Source organism: Callospermophilus lateralis, chromosome 3 (genome assembly GCF_048772815.1).
Source record: "Callospermophilus lateralis isolate mCalLat2 chromosome 3, mCalLat2.hap1, whole genome shotgun sequence".
Classification (NCBI taxonomy): domain Eukaryota; kingdom Metazoa; phylum Chordata; class Mammalia; order Rodentia; family Sciuridae; genus Callospermophilus; species Callospermophilus lateralis.
In genome coordinates, this window is record NC_135307.1 from 108,201,852 (window position 1) to 108,219,997 (window position 18,146).

The 18,146-nt window shown below is 33.8% G+C and overlaps 1 protein-coding gene across 4 annotated transcripts in view; it reads right to left on the reverse strand.

Moving 5' to 3' along the window:
- The window catches only part of Csnk1g1 (casein kinase 1 gamma 1), a 158,987-nt gene that overhangs the window by 92,754 nt on the left and 48,087 nt on the right, over positions 1-18,146 (reverse strand). For 3 of the 4 annotated variants that reach the window (XM_076850930.1, XM_076850932.1, XM_076850929.1), the window contains one exon: positions 12,634-13,036. In XM_076850930.1, the coding sequence (XP_076707045.1) occupies positions 12,634-12,814 (181 nt within the window). In that variant the 5' untranslated portion in view covers positions 12,815-13,036. Of the gene's footprint in view, positions 1-12,633; positions 13,037-18,146 lie in introns of those variants that run through there. The other variant, XM_076850933.1, reaches the window with a different exon arrangement.

The window sequence follows — 18,146 nt, forward strand, 5'->3', positions numbered from 1 at the left end:
TTTGCAGCTTTTATAACTCTATCTTTATTCTGTACATTAGGCATTTTCATTATAATGTGTCTCGGAGAGGATCTTTATTGATCTTGCCTATTTGGGGTTCTATTATGCTTCTTGTATTTGAATTCCTATCTCATTCCTAAGATTAGGAATATTTTGTTATTATTTCATTGACAAGATTTTGTGTTCCTTTAGTGTGTACTTTGGAGCCTTTTTCTACACTAGTGAATCTTAAATTTGATCCCTGTTACCTCACATTTCTTGAAAATTCTGGTTCTGGCCCCTTAACATCTTTATTATCAACTTCAAGTTTATATACTTTGCCTTCAAAATATGAGAATCTATATTTAAGGTGGTCTAACCTATTGGTGATGCTTTCCCATGTTATTTTAGCTCATTAAATATTTTAATGATGGTTCATTTCTTAACATAAAATTGCTTAATTCTAATAAACTGACTATATATTTTTTTCTGTTCTACTATTTGGGCTTTTTGTATTGTATCTAAGAATCCACTGCCATGGATTGGATGTAAGCGCAGTATGCTTATGCTTCCTTCTAAAAGTTTTACAGTTCTAGTGCTTACATTTAGTCTCTTTGATTTATTTTGAGTTAATTTTTGTATATGGTATGAGGTAAGGGTTCAACTTCAATCTTTTGAATATAGTTATTCAGTTATCTCAGTACCATTCGTTGAAAAAAATTATGCTTTCCTACTGAATGAACTGGCCTAAAGCAAATGACCAGATTCATAGCTAGATTCTCAAATCTATTCCAATGATCTGTGTATCTATTTTATTTTAGTACCACACTCCCTGGATCACTGCTGTTTTATAGTAAGTTTAAAAAGAAAAACTGAGTCATCCAACTTTATTCCTTTTTTGTTTAGTTGTGAATGGACCTTTATTTTATTAATTTACACATGGTGCTTAGAATCGAACCCAGTGCCCCAAACATGCCAACTAAGCGCTCTACCACTGAGCCACAACCTCAGCCCCAACTTTATTCTTTTTCAGACTTTTTTTTTGGGGGGGGGGTTCTTCTAGGACCCTTGTACTTCTATATGAATTTTGGGATCAGTTTATTAATTTCTAAAAAGAAGCCAGTTGGTATTCTGATAAGGACTATGTTCAATTTTTACATCATTTTGGGGAGTACTGCCATTTTAAGGATAGTAATCTTGAGATCCATGAACATGGGATGACTAACCATGTATATTTAGGTCCTCTTTAATTTCTTAAATGTTTTTACAGCTTTCAGAGCATAAAATTTACACTCATTTTGTTAAATTTATTCCCTAAATATTTTATTCTTTTTGATACTATTATAAATGTAACTCTTAATTTTATTTTTAGATTACACATATATCCTTTTGTATATACTGCAGAAGCACAAAGTATTATGTGTTTTGATTAAGTAGTGTTATCTTTTAAATGTCAACTGAAACTATTTTATACAAGTGAATTTTCCATAAGTGAACTGCTTCATTTATAATTAAAAAGGAATATCCTTTACAATGAAAATGTTTCCAAAGTTCCAGGTTTCAGAAAGAAAATAATGACTGATTCTTTTTCTTGATAAATCTGGTCAGTATGAATAATTATATTACACCACTTGAGTAATGTTCTAAGGGGCTAATCAGGTAAATAAGGCTATTCTGCCCAGACTGTTCTCCTTTGTATAAATTTGTCCTCTCTCCTGTTATCAGTCTGTCAGTGATCACTTTGATATATTTATGCCCTTTTCCTTCAATTTTTCTTGTCTACAGAAGACTAAGAAAAATGAATAAGCTTATTAGAAATGTATATAAAGTACAGAACATAGAAGCTTTAAATAACAGACTAAAAGTCTAAAGAACAACTTGGGAGAACACAGATCTTAACAATCTATTTTGGCTGCTAGGAGGTTTTATATTTTTAGTGTTGCTTTGGTTTGTTTCCTAGTCTTCAGCTTTGTTCCAGAGAACTGGGAGCTTGTTAACACAAATGTTACTATATTTAGTTTTACTATAACACTGCTAAAAATGTCAGCAAATGTAATTTATAATTCTAATTTATGTTACTACTAACTTATGCTCTACATAAATTTTCATGAAAAGTTCTACATTTAGCCTTGACTACATTTAAACGTGAATATCTTACAGTAAAATAAAGGTAGAAAAAGTATATTTGTCACAGATATGTAAATTTCCTGCCCAATATATATTTTCTGCCTCAAATTAATTTATCCAATAAGCCCCAGAAGAAGGTATACTTCTGATAATAATCTATCTTTATGAAAATGTTTATTGTACTATTTATTTAGCACACATAAAGCTAGATGTAACTGGAAACCCAGGTTTATGGTTAATACCTCTAGTAACCCACTTCAAGAAATAGAATGTGGTAGGGCTGGGGATGTAGTTCAACAGCAGAGTACTTGCCTAATGTGTGCAAGGCCCTGGGTTCAACCCTCAATACTGGGGGGAAAATTTGTAAAAATTAAATTTCTAATTTGTAAAAATGGGTCTGGAGACTGAGGTTAAGAGTATTCCAAGTGTGTGGGCAGCCTGGGCAACTAAATGAGACCCTATCTCAAAATAAAAATTAAAAAGGGATAAGGTTATAACTCAATGGTAAAGCATCCCTGGGTAAAATCCCCAGTGCAATGAATGAATGAACTGATAGATATGTAAATAAATAAAAGTATAAGAATGAAACAGGAATTTAGTAAATAAAAAAGCAAAACCCAAAAAGTATCTCCAATTTTGTTTATATGAAAGTATACATACATATACATACATACACAAAAAAGACTTTGCTCCAAGTTTCTGTGATGATGTCAACCCTCCTCCAACCAAAATGCCCATATCAACAAAAATAAAACACCAAAACTTTATGAATTAGAATTATGTTAAATCTACTGTTGAGATGCTTAAATCTAAATAATCTACTCACATTTAGGTTAATTCATGTTTATTATAAAATAAAGTATAACAAGTATAAAAAGTAGCATCACAACTTCAAAAAGAGCCTCATTCTGCTAGATATTAACATGTTAACTTCTAGTTTCACAATACAATAGCACAAACTACCTAGAAGAGCCCTTTAATCAAAGAAACACTTTTAGAATCACTTAAATCACAAAGCAGTACTGTTTCAGTTTTATGCCATCCCAACAAACTGGAGGAGCTCTCATTATTATTCTTTAGCTATGAGTAAGTATTACTGGATAAAACTGGTTGCTTCTAATTTTTAAAAAATACATAAAATTTGCATTTTGGGGGTAAGGAGAGTAAAATTAACTCTAATTAATTTATCTTTTTTGGGGGGGAGTACAAAGATAAATGTAATTCCTTCCCGTTTTTTTTCATGACATATAGAATAATGTCCAAATCTATACAATGGCCAATACAGCTGGTCAAGAACAGGTTTTGCTCACATCTGTAGGCTATTTTTCCAACACCAATTCTTCACACTGAATACTACTATATACGTATTAGCAATATGCTCTCCAAGTAGCACTGACATTTTTTACATTTTCTTGTGTTTCATACTTCCATGTTTTGTATGGTACTGATTCTTCCTCTCAGAAGGTTCTTTCCTTCGTCCTCAACTTCTATCCTTAGTGTTTAATACCAGCCTTAAAGATTCAACTCAAGTGTATTTGTGCAGATTTTCTGGAATTTGCAAATTCCAATTGAGATATATTACTCTCTTCTTCTAAGCCACCTTGTGTACATGAAAAAAATTATCTTTCTTAGTAGACTACACAAGAGTTATACATGTAATTCTCCAAATAGTAAACTCTATGAGAGCAGAGTCCATATCTTAAATACAATCTTTATATCCTCAGGATCTAGATAAATGCCAAAACACAGATGTTCAATATAAATTGTTAAATGAGTAAATGGCCATTTATTTATGAAAATCTACAAGTGGTCCTTTATCTGAAAACAGTGTTTATAATATCTTCCACTTTGATTTTATTCTAAATTTCAGAATTTGTATTTTGCAATAATTAATTTACTAATTTTCTAATCCCTAAAGATTAAAGTTGGGGTGGTGTACCACAAAAACTAAATAGTGTTACTTAAAGATAAAGTCATTAATGATCATTTTATACTTTATCTTTTCTTGGTAATAGGTAATGAATTAAATGTCAATGATTATCACCTTTGTAATGAGACATTTATTCTAATGTCCTTTTTGGACTTCAGTAGGTCGTATTTCAATTGCACACTTAATCAGTAAATGGGGTAAGACTACATGGTATAACAGAAATGAGTATGGGATACACCAGATCTGAGTTCTAGTTCCAATTCTGTGGTGAGGTGGTTGTTTTCCATCAACCAAGTCATTTAATTTCTAATTTATCTCATCATCAGCACAATGATCATTGGACTGGGCAATTTTTATGGTTTTGGGGGGACTCCAGGGCTGGGGTTTAAATTTAGGGGCACTTAACCAGTGAGCCATATCCCTAACCCTTTTTTATATTTTATTTAGAGACAGGGTCTCACTGAGTTACTTAGGGCCTTGCTAATTTGCTGAGACTAGCTTTGAACTTGTGATCCTCCTACCTCAGCCTCCTACGCCACTGGGATTACAGGTGTGTGCCACTGTGCCTGCCTACTAAGGGTTTTTAATAGGTCTAAAACTTAAGTTACTTTGGTTGATCTGTTCTTTATATATCTATTAACTCAGTCAAAGATACCACAACCTTTTGGAAGGCCAGGACCATTCTTGTCTCATTAAATTCATAGTCATCTTTTTCATGTTAACCATTGCTAATCAAATTATCAGATCCAAAAGTAAATAGTACAGAATTGAACTCTAGTTTGTGAACCACCAGACTTTCTTTCAACTCATTGCTAATTTAAGATAATGCTGAATCTTGATTCTGTTAAGCAGAGTATTAGCTGCCACACCCAAAGTATTGTATTGTGAACAGGTTCCATCAGTACTCTATTGTTCAGCATCAGTGATGGCAATCATCCATTAACTAATTCTCTAAGATAATTAGAACTAGAAATCAACTTAATTATCACTCAGTTCACATTTCTACATATGTTATCAGAATATCACAAAAGTCCTAAATAAATGTCTTGGTGAAGTAAAAATGCATAATATAGAGAGACATCTAGTTTAACATGACAGAAAAATTGGAGGCATTTAACTCTATACTTTTCCCCAAACCTCAGTGAAATGACAGAAGAAACAAGGACAAAGAGAATAGGTGAGGAAAGAACAGATTAGACATGTCAGCATTTAGAAGATGAGAAGTGAATAGACAAACAGTAAAGTGACTTAGAGCTGAGATTACATATAGCAGAGAAAAGGAGCCTAAATAATGGATTACCTACTGATACTGACAGCAATTTTATAATTCTTTTGGAGACTTTAGGGGAAGAATTAACGAAAGGTGTGTACATAAATAAGAATAATATTTTTAAAAAATCAAATATGAATAGTTTATAATTCTGTGAGAAGGATGGTGTCATACTAAAAGGAAATAAAACTACTCTGAAGGCTCAGCTGTAAACAACAGTCTCAGAGCCATACTACTGTAAATGTAGAAAAATATTTTAACCAAAACTATGACAAACATATATTGGGAGAACATGGAAAATGTATGTATGTGACAACAGATAGCATGTGTGAGAAAATCAATAAAAAATAATAAAATCAATAAAAATAATGTTGAAAATAAAAAAGAATAGAGTTCATAATTAAAAGTCAAATCACTTGCTTATAGAGGACTTAAAATCTTGAGCTAGGGCTGTAGCTCAGTGGCAGAATGCTTACCTAACATGTGTGAGACACTGGGTTCAATCCTTAGCACCACATGAAAATAAACAAATAAAATAAAGGCATTCTGGTTCATCTACAACTGAAAAAAATTTTTTTATATCTATGCATCATGGCTATTTTAATTAAGAATAAAATCAAATAATCATTTTATACACACACACACACACACATACACACACATATTTTAATGGGACTTTCTTGCCCTAGTAATCCCAGCTCAGAAAAAAATGGATTAATCTCACATTAAATGTTTTTTGAAAGACCACTATGGCTGGCAACGAGCTTCACTTCCTTTGTTAAAAGCTTTGACTTTTTCTTGAAAAGTACACCAAGTTCAATTTCCTCCTTAGGTTACATGATGACATTATGGAAATACTGATTCTTAATTTCCCTCATAACCAATTCTTTTTTTCTATACACTTTTGTTGCTCATAACCATCCTTGTTTCGTAGTCCTGGTCAACAATTCCAAATTGTTTAAGCAAGCATGGAAGTTTTATTATTAAATTTTCCTGATTAACTAGCCATGATACCAACACATAATCCTCATAGTATCATATCTATGATACTTCTAAAATTACCGTAACAACATGATACAGACTGTGTTTCAGCAATTATAATTGAAACTCTTCACTCCTATTTTTTGGATAAACTATACAATTGTCAAATAGAACTCTTCTTGGGGCTGAGGTTGTGGCTCAGTGGTAGAGTACTTGCCTGTGTGGTGTGAGGCACTGGTTTGATTCTTTCTTTTTTTTTTTTTTTTAACACTTATTATTTTTTAGTTGTAGTTGCACACAATACCTTTATTTATATGTGGTGCTGAGGATCAAACCCAGGGTCTCACACATGCTAGGCAAGTACTCTACCACTGAGCCACAACTCCAGCCCCATGGTTTGATTCTTACTACTGCATACGAATAAATAAAATAAAGGTCCATTGACAAACTACTATTAAAAAAATTCTTAAAAAGAACTCTTCTTTGAGATCTCTTAAAGCTGTTTTAACTCCAACAAATTGTGTTGGAGTTAAACAAGAATGATTCCAAATAAAATTTGAACTATGATGCTACCAGACACAAGAATTTTATATACATTTGATGTTCAACTAAGAAATTTAAAAATGCATTTTGTCTGGAATTGTAATCTCTTCACAACATATTGTAGAATGAAAACAAATAATATAATTTATCACATACCTTTAAACTAGAAACCTAAAATAAACTCCCCTTTACTAAGGGGAAAAATGTGTTTTGTCAGTTCTATAATTTAAATATACACATAGACTAACATGTGTGTGTGTGTGTGTATCCATATCACCATGCAAAAATTTGAAAACCGATAAATCTAGGTGACAATCAATATATGATAGATACTCAACATCCTTGTCTTTTTATTTTTCTGGAAGATTGAAAGTTTTCTTCATATAAAGTTGAGAAAAATCAAAACCAAACCAAATTTTCAGAAGTGTTATGTATTACATATGAAATCCAAATGTTCATTATGTATATCAAGTACTGTTTTAAATAGGTATATATTATCTGAATTAGATCTTCACCACAAATCTGTGAGGTAGAGATTACCATCTTTATTTTACAGAGGAAGCAAATGAAACTCAAAAGGCAATCTGACTTCAAGTAAAGGAAAGACAAGACTTCGACACTTGTTTTAGTTTTTTTCCATCCACAGAACCTAAATATTTGCAAATTTAAAATAAAACTTAATGTTGCAAAAGCAAATGTATTATTTGTATTTAGCTGGTTGGAAGAACTGCTGAAAGATAAAATTTTATTTGTTTAAAATGTTAATATTTAATGAAAAGCATTTGATTTTCACAAGGCTTTCATTTTCAAATGAAGAAGAAACACCTTTAAATTTTCTTTCATCTTAAACCTATATTCTTTAAAATGAATGATTTAAATAAAAGTTAAAACAACAGAGCCATAACTTTCAGAAAAAAATCTTACTGAAAGCGCAATGTATAGAAAATAGATTTACTATGGAGATTCCTACCTGCTTTACTTTTCCTTTCCTAGTCCCATGGTGTAGGAAATAGAGTCTCTGAGACTTTAAGGAATATAACACAAAACCAATTGCTTTAGACAATATTAATCAGTACTTTAATTATTATTATTATTATTATTATTTTTTGCTTTGTTTCATAGTAGTACTGGGGATTGAACCTAGGGGTGCTCTACCACTGCACTACATCCCCAGCCTCCTTTTTAATTCGATTTTGAGACAGTCTTACTGAGTTGCTGACATTGGCCTTGGCTTCACACTCAGCTTGTACTTAATGTACCTTTGCATCGTTAATCAGATATGAAAGATAGAAAAGGAGAGGTCAATTCTTTGGGCCTCCATTTTCTTGTAGGTAAGCAAAAATATTCTCTAACCCTACTTCACAAAGATATTATCAAGATTATTAAAATTATATGCAAGGCTTTCTAGTCTATGTGTAACAAAACTGCAAATATACACATATCCTTTGACTCAAAGTATCCTACTAGGATTTAGCCTAAGAATATCAGGGATGCTCAATACATTCTTTATTAGAATATTATTAAAAGGGAAATAATTTATATGTATAGAGATTAGCTAAATCAATTATTGAATATATAGACATCAAAAATAAAGTATCCACATTTAAGTTGCAATGATAATATGTTCAGTGTGTATGAAGTGATAAAAGCAGGTTTATAGCACAATTTGACTATACTTCTAAAATATGTGCTGATATACATTTTTAAATTCTGGAAAATTAAATCATAAGTGAATTTAACTCTTTTTGGCAATAGGCACATTTTTTTTTTTTTTTTTTTTTTTTTTTTTTAGTGTTAATGGACCTTTATTTTTATTTATTTATATATGGTGCTGAGAATCGAACCCAGTTCCTCACACTTGCTAGGCAAGCGCTCCACCACTGAGCCACAATCCCAGCCCCAGCATGTTATTCTTTTAAAAATGTGCTTTAAAGGAACCTTTTTGGCTTTTGTTTATTTCTTTTTTTTCTGATTACAAAAGATATGTGCTCGGTTTTAAAAAGGCAGGCAATTCTGTGTGTTCTTCAAACACTTTCTCTTCCAGCATCCCTTCTTCTCCTAGTCATAAAGGTTCTACAAAGTATCACCTCAGTATCCATGATCCTGAGTTAATGAACACTCACCTACCTGGTGACGGTGTCTTAATCTTGTATCAAGCCTAAACTTTCTCAGATACACATTTCTGCACATGTGTCACACATTCTTAAAAGTTAGCATATTCACAAACTATCTTCCCTTCCCTTCCCCACCACCAATTCCAGATGCATATTTCCTAACTCCATTAAAGGCTTCTTCATTCATACGGCCCTGCTGTTTCTGACCTGGACTACTCAGCCAAACATTTCTTGAGTACCCATTATATTTCAAGCACAGTAAAAGGAGTTGAGGATATAAAATTAATAAAGCAAAGTGTTGCCTCTCAACCATATCTTAGAACGGGGAAATATAAGAAAATACGATGCAATAAGTACCAAAATTAGAATAAAATCAATAAAACATCAACTCACTCCTTTCCTATATGATCTAATTATATAACTATCTGAATTAACTTTCTAGAATACAAACTAGATCATGTCACTCCTCTGTTGTAAAATCCTTGATGATTCTCCCCAATTGCCTATAGGAGAAAGTCCAGATGCTTTAATACCATGTAAACACTTCACAATCTGGTCCCAATTTACCTAACAGTTCATCTATTACTTTTCTTTCACTTCACATCCTATGACCTAATCATGTATAACCAGATGCTGTTCTGATAATATGCTGGGTACTTTCCTAACACCTAATGCTTCTACATCCTGCAGTAAGAGAGAGCCCTTCTTCCTTGTGCGCAGCAGCAGAAACCCTGTCTTATCATCAAATGAAACCTCCTTTCTGAATCATACATTAACCTTTTCTCCCAATGTTCCCCAACTCCCTAGTACTAGGAATGTCCTGAATCAAGGAGAGCTCTACCATGGAGCACATTCCCATCACTTTTTATTTTTTATTCTGAGTCAGGATCAAGCTAAGTAGCTGAGGCTGGCCTTGAATTTGCAATCCTACTGGCCCAGCTCCTAAGTCACCAGGATTACAGATATGCAGCACCACACCTGGCCCAAATTAGTTTTTATACAATCTATTATAATACTTCTTACATTGTATTGCAATTTGTTTGATATTTTTTCCCTCTCTACCACTAGACTGTGTATCCTTAGTGACAGAGATTACATCTCATATTATTTGTACCCTTCCCAAAGTCTAGTTTTAGTAAATATTAAAAACAAAACAAAACAAAAACTGTTAACGATAGGGGGAAACAGATTTGCAGAGAACTAAAATATACTACACATTTTTTTGTTGTTGATCTCTGTCTGGAAGCCATGGGTATACCTAAAACACCAAGGTCACTACCTACCACCAATGAAAAATACGTGGAACACAAAGAAGACTATGTTTTAATCTTTTCCCTCTTATCTAACTAGGATTCATCCCACAAATAATTTTAAACAATACAGAGAGAAATCCTGCTCACCAAGGGCTTATATTCAAGTGGGAAGAGGCCATTAAAAGGTAAACAATAAGGGGCTGGGGTTGTGGCTCATTCGAGACCCTGGGTTAGATCCTTAGTACCACATAAAAATAAATAACTAAAATAAAGGCATTGTGTCCAACTACAACTAAAAAGTAAAATATTTTTTAAAGGTTAAACAATAAGTAAGATCACAAATACTGATCAATGTGGTGGATTTAAAAAAGCAGTCTGATGGAATTAAGGGTGCTTAGAGGAGACACATGCCACTTTAAATGGGAATAGGGAAAAAAGTCACAGGTTTCCTCGAGAAGGTAATTTTAGGAAAATAATTATGCAGGCAGAGGCAACTGAAGAGAAATACACTTGGCTGCTTGAGAGAGAGTAGAGACAATGTGTCTAGAAAAAGAAATAAGTGTGGTGGAAGCCTCAAGACACCTACTTGGGTTTGGCATTTTCTAGTTTACTAGTTCTATTGTCTGCACAATCATCTACATTCTCATAGCAGGACAAGAAAATAATGGAATGGGGTTCACAGCCCACTCTATTGTTAAGCAGATGCCAAATGATCCTCAAAGTACCTCTCCTGGTTTCTACTGATTAGAAGTACTGCTAGATATAATGTTGTAAAATATGGTCCCAGGGCTAATGAAAACATGTTAAGCACAAAAAATAAAACCACTTTAAAAGAAATACAAACTTCTATTAACTATAAGACAAGTCACAGAGAATGTTATCAAAAGTATCCTAGATTCATTATAGGAAATAAATACTCTGCTACTTTCAAAATACATAAGATTTACAAATATATCCTTTTAACTGAATGAATTTTTCCATTCCCATGTAAACTTGTAATACAAATCTAGATCTCAATGATTAAATAAACTCCCAGTTTCACCTAGCCAAGGTTTTTCTTCACTTTTACAAAAATTAAAAATTATGAGAATTGTACAAACTGATATGCATTAGAAACTCTCAGCAGTAATTTTGTGAATGTTTATGCCATTATCTATTTAATGCAAGTATTACTGAGATGGTAAAACAAAGTCAATCCATTACATAAATGAATATTTGTGAAACTAGTTGCTAAAGCAACAGAGTAGTTGCTAGGAAGACAACCAGTGTGAAATTACACATCTTACTCCTATTCTCAGTAGCATCTGCTTGGCTTGCTCACTCGAACATGAACAATCCTCTAAATATAAAGACCCTTTCATTATCCTTGTAAGATCTTAAAATTCCAGGATGCAAGCCTTCCACCAGCAAAAATAAACGCATTCTCGGTATCACTACACTCAATACCTGTATCCAATGATCTCTGGCTAGTGTAGTAATGTTTCCTTAAGGCTCTCTAAGGCAGATCAGAGGTAAAATTTTTTTCCCCATATTTTGAAGATCATCAAAAGCAGCAGAGGCATTAAACAATAATCATCTCATGTTCCCTCTCTCCCTTCCCTCCAAGGGCCAAAGTTTCTTAAAATGAGTCTTCATAATAACCCATGGCCCCAACAGCTATGAAGCAAAAGAAAACATTTTAGTCTAAAAGGGGAAATGTTTACATTCTGCAAGCTGATCCCATTCATAAGGTCTTTATCTTCTCTTCTCCACTCATATAGGATGGCTCATTAAAATGTATATAAATACCCTATATACCTTTTAATCAATCCCATCTTTAAACTGGTTGTTGTCATTATTTATTATTTCACCCACAGATTCACACTTGGTTGGAAAATAAAATTGCATGATTTCTCCCTGGAGTTCTATCTCAATCTTAATGTTTGGAACTCCAAGAAACTGTTTAATGGAAAACTTCTCTATACAGGATATATAGTCTTGCAGACTAAGTCTGGGTATTACTAAGGAAGGATTTACTCTTCTTTTTTCAGGGTAGAGGTTTGAATTAAAGCAAGGACTTACAACCTTCTTAAAGTGTGATTCGAGAAATAACAGTATCTGCATTACATGGGAATTTGTTAGAAATGCAGAATTTAGGGCTCTACCCCAAACCTACTAATCAGAATCTGGATTTTATTGATAATTTGGGTGCTTATATACATATACCATAAAGTCTCAGAATTGGTGAAAAACTTTAAAGCCTATCACACATAAACCTTGAACAATAAAATTATGACTCATAAACTATAGTCCCCTTCACAAATCCTTTATTTCTTATACCAACAGGTCCTACTTAAGAGAAACTTCCCATAAAACTATAAACTGCTTGTCTTGAAACACATCAAGCTTATTATAGCAATTGTTGTTAGTGGAAGCCACTGACAACCGATTTCTTACCTAATCTGAGCTCTCCGAAGTTCCCACACCCTATCTTCTTGCCAACCCTGAAGTTGGGTCCTACCATAAGAACCCCAGAGGATGTCGAGGAGCCAGATGGTCGAGAGCAGTGTGCACTCCTTTGTGCCATGGGTTTAGTTGTCCGTTGTCTTTCATCCTTTTCCCTACTAGGATGGTCCATGATCCTACACGACAAAGTCTCTGTATAACGAGTAGCCTCAGTGTGTATACCTCTCTTCAATACAAAAGTATGTCCAAATAAACCGTAGTCAGAGAAATATAAGAAGTTCTTTTGGCACCATATTTATGTTTCTAATGTATCTCCAGGAGATGAAAAACCATTGATTAGTTCCTGTAGGACATGTAGTCTGTAGGTCTCAAGCATAGGAGGACATTTTGTAACCTAGGTAAAAATCAAGAAAACACGCAGTTAAAAATTAAATTTTAAAACAAATTGAGAAAGACACCACTAATTAGAATGGATCCTATCCAAAGATGAACAGTGGATAGCTTCCTGAAATAGGTTTTAGTTTCATATCCTCCAACAGTTTAACCATCTGGATTAGTTATTCATGTGTTAACATAAGCTCAGTGGGCTGCAAACTATGGAAACTAAGGAAACACACAAGCCTTTACCACAAAATAGTTTCTTCTAGTAATGTACGTATGACCACTATCCCCCAAAATATTCGTTGACTTCCTCATCACAGGCTAATAAAAAGATCTAGTGAGGTTAGAGTCAAGTTAAATACAAAGTGGACAATTTCATTACACGTTCTCTTCTTTTTAATTTATCTAGAATTTAACCAGAAATGAGGTTACGCACTGCCTCTCTTCCCCAATCCATCATTTATCAAGCACTGGCAGCAATTAGGCAATCGGAAGGAATTCCCCAAACCCTATTAGTACTAAGTAGCCATAGACTAGAGCTTTGAAAAGCTCAACTTTTGGTCTAGCTTTTGATGTGGATTTAGCATGCAATGACAAGACTTTCTAAAGGAGATCCATTATAGAAACTCAAAGAGAAAATAAAGCCAAAAAACTAAAAAATCTTAAACATAAATAACATTCATCCCTACCAGAATTCCCCAGTTTCCCAATTCAGGACTGAACTTATCACAAAAGGTTACAATGAGATCATTTTGATGCTATATTTGACAATCCAAGTGAATATCTGAAATATTATGCTTTGGTTTTTGTCCATGGTCTCTGATTCATTACTCCTATAACCCTTGCTATTTCCTAAGTGATCAAAATAATGTTGGGGCTTTAGACCTCAGAGGAAGGCCTCAGAAAACAAAATATAACCTTCCTTTTGCCCTCCTTCCACCTGCTACTTTTTCTCCCCAAGGCAAGCCATAAAAACTGAGTTTCTTTTCCCCAAGGCAAGTTACGTTGTGAGCTCTTAGAACTTCCCACAACCAATCTTCTCACCAATCCTGAAGCTGGGTCCTACCATAATTACCCCAGAGCATATCTCTTCTCCAATGCAAGGTTCCCTAGCCCCTACTGAGGAGCTTCTGACCATAAAGAAATTCTCTGACCAACCTGTTTCACAGAAGATCATAATATGCCCATTTCAAAAACCTGGGAGGGAAGCATGCTGCACAGAGAGGCAAAACAATCTGAACAGACTGGCTTACTAGGTTTCCTCACTGTCAGTTATTAACATAAAATCATACCCTTTTGTCCAGTAACATTTCTGAACCCTCATCCTTGCTTCAACCATGCCTACACAATGAAGTCTTCACAAAAAAGAAAAAGAACAGAACTTGGATAGCTTCTGGATAGCTTTTAACATAACTGTAGACAGGGAGATTGCTTAAATGGTGTTGTACCACCTACAGAGAGCAGGAAAATCCTGTATCACTTGCCCCACACCTCACCTTATATATCTCTTCATCGTATCCTTTGTAATATCCTTAATATCCTTTATAATAAACCAATATATGCATTTCCCTGAGTTCTGTGAGTCACTTAATAGAATGAACCCAAGGAAGCGGTTGTAGAAAGAAGCCCTATTGATAGCCAGTCACTCAGAAACAGAGGTAAAACAACTCAGGGCTTAGGAATGACATCTGATGTGTGGGAGAAGAGGTTCATCTTGGCAACTGTTTCCTCATCCTGTGGGATCTGATGCTATCTACTGACTATGTCAGAACTGAACTGAATTAGGACATGGATAACCAGATAGTGTCCACTGCTGTAGAAATACTTGCTTGCTTGCTGGTTGGAAGAAATCCCCATACCTTTAGGGGTCACAGAAGTCTTCTATGTTGATTATTGAGGTGTGAGAGTAGAAGAAAATCAGTTCTGTTTTCCCAACTCAATACCCTTAAGAAAAAAATACTTTTTGTCACATGTTAAATCCATGTTTATGTTTCACTTTCAAAACCGTTCTCCTAGCTGGGCATGGTAGCACATGCCCATAATCCCAGTGGTTCCTGAGGCTAAGGCAGGAGGATTGCCAGCCTTAGAAATTAGCAAGGCCCTAAGCATCATAGCAAGATTCTTTCTCTAAATAAAAAAAATAAAAAAGGGCTGAGGATGTAGCATGTAGCTCAGTGTTTACGCGACCCTGGTTTCAATCCCTGATACTGGAAAAAAAAAAAAAAAGAAAAAAAATTCTCCCCAAAACTTTAAGAGAACTGAACAATTACTTGGTTATCATTACTAGTACATAACACAGCAAAAATATCTAGACTGTAAGTTTTCTGAGAACACTAGAGATAGGATATAATCACAGGTACAAAGCTAAGAGCTGACTGTTCAAGTAGGTACATAATATCCAAAAATATAATATTTTTGCTTCATTATAATAGTTAAAATTACTGCCTACTCATCTCTTTTTATTGAGATGAGATTAGCAATTACTAGATTTCTTATATGAACAATATAAAGGATCACAAGTTTGAGGCCGGTCTGCTTCAACTCCCTACCCACCACACACACGCAGTAGCTGGGATTACCTGCACCAGTATGCCTGGCTTAAAGTTCTACTTCTTTATCACCACCCACTGCTCAAAATGATTTTCTGGTCCCCAATCATAAACTCTGTAGCTTGTTACTCGATGCCCTTGAATACCAACCATCTCAATCCTCTTTTTTAAATAGCTACAACATAGGGTTGATAATGTAGCTCAGTGGTAGAGCACTTGTCTAGTATGCATAAGACCCTGGGTTTAATCCCCAATACCACAAGAAACAAAAACAAAAACTACAATATAAATACAAAGAATGCATGCCTTATACCTAGAATGGCCCCTTAACTCTTCCATTTACATTTAAGGCTTGACTCAAGCTTAACTCCTGGGTTAAACCTTTTATAACCAATTTGTCATTTACACTTGAAACACCACTGTCTCTATCAGTCATTTGTCATCCACCATGTACCAGATTATAATTATGCATACCCTAATATCTAATTTTTTTTATTTCTTTTTATTTTTTTAATATTTATTTTTTAGTATTTGGCGGACACAACATCTTTGTCTGTATGTGGTGCTGAGGATCAAACCCAGGCCGCACGCATGCCAGGCGAGCGCCCTACTGCTTGAGCCACATCCCCAGCCCCCTAATATCTAATTTGATTATAAGCTTTAAGCTTAGGGATCCTGTAATATCTCCTTTAGTTTCTTACATATAATTAAGGTAGTGCTTAATAAATATTAAGTTTAATACTTATGTTGGATTTGTTCAAGTATTTGAAAACAGATTTCAGTGACATAATCAAATGTGTACACAACAGAGAACTAGAATTCATCTATTAAGAAGCTAATATTAATTCACTTAAATTCAGTGTTAAGATATGTTAGGATTTCCATTTCACAAGAATATTATATAGTTTATTTACAGTACTAGTTGGTAACATGTAAAAAAAAAAAGCTTAAGAAGGAGGTTAAACAATACTGAAAGTAAAATTATACTATAACATTAAAAAATGATTTCTAAGAACAACAGCAAAAAACAAACTACGTTTATTTCTTACATTATTATCTATCTCATATTATTTCTAGTCCTTTTTATTCCTCTAAAAAAAGTAGAGGAAAGGGGGCTGGGGATGTGGCTCAAGCGGTAGCGCGCTCGCGTGGCATGCGTGCGGCCCGGTTTCGATCCTTAGCACCACATACAAAGAAAGATGTTGTGTCCGCCGAAAACTAAAAAAAATAATAATATTAAAAAAAAAAAAAGTAGAGGAAAGAAATTATATACACGTAGTAAGTATGTGTTTATTTTTCTAATGAATAACCATTTGACAATAACTTGTAACTTATTTATTAAACATGTTACACACTGTGATAAATCAATATTTGAATTTTTATAGTCAGAGCAGCAAGTTCTTAAAGAAGTTCCTCAATTCTAGTGGTTCCTATTAATTTAGGTATGACTAAATGAGAAGAAAGATGAGATATTTTTTAAAAGTATGAAACTCCACATATTTTTTGAAATCAAAAGTTATATCTTGTTGGTTTGGTGATGTTTGCCTATTCAACACAAAGAAATGATAAATGTACTAAGCATGGTGACATACACCTATAATCCCAGCTATTTGGGAAGCTGAAGCAGGGGCATTTTAGCCTCAGCAATTTAGTGAAAACTTGTCTCAAAACATAAAAAGGCCTGGGGGGTAGAGTGCTTGCCTACCATGCACAAGGTCCTGGATGCAATTCCTTATACTGCAAAAAAAAAAAAAAAAAAAAACAGAAAAAAGAAAAAAGAAAAGGATATAAATTAGATATCTCACCAAAAGGTAAACAGATGGGAAATAAGTGTATGAAAAGATGTTCAATACATGTCACTAGCAAATTGCAAATTAAAACAAGTGAGATACTATTACACACCTATCAGAATGGTGAAAATCCAAAATACTGTGACAACACCAAATGCCTAAAGGAGAATACAGAGTAACAGGAATTTTCGTTCATTATTGGTGGGAATGCAAAATGGTACAATCAATTTGGAAGAAATTTTAATGATCTTATAAAATTAAACACAATTTTTACAGATGATCCAGTAATCATACTCCTTGGAGTTTACCCAAATGAACTGAAAATTGATGTCCCACAAAAACCTGCACATAAATGCTTACAGCAGTGTTACTTATAATTGTCAAAAAACCCTCAAAATCAAGGATACTTTTAATAGGTCAATGGATAAACAGACTGTGGTAAAGCCATGCAACAGAATATTATTAACAATTAAAAAAAAAGCAAGGGGCTGGGGATGTGGCTCAAGCGGTAGCGTGCTCGCCTGGCATGCGTGCAGCCCAAGATCGATCCTCAGAAACACACACAAACAAAGATGTTGTGTCCACCGAAAACTAAAAAAATAAATATTAAAATATTCTCTCTCTCTCTCTCTCAAAAAAAAAAAAAAAAAAAAAAAAAAAAAGCAAAATCACCAAAAGACGTGGAAGAAAGTTAAATGCTTATGGCAAAGTGAAAGAAGCCAATCTAAAAAGGCTAAACACTATATAACTCTATGACATTCTGGAAAAGGCAAAACTATGGAGA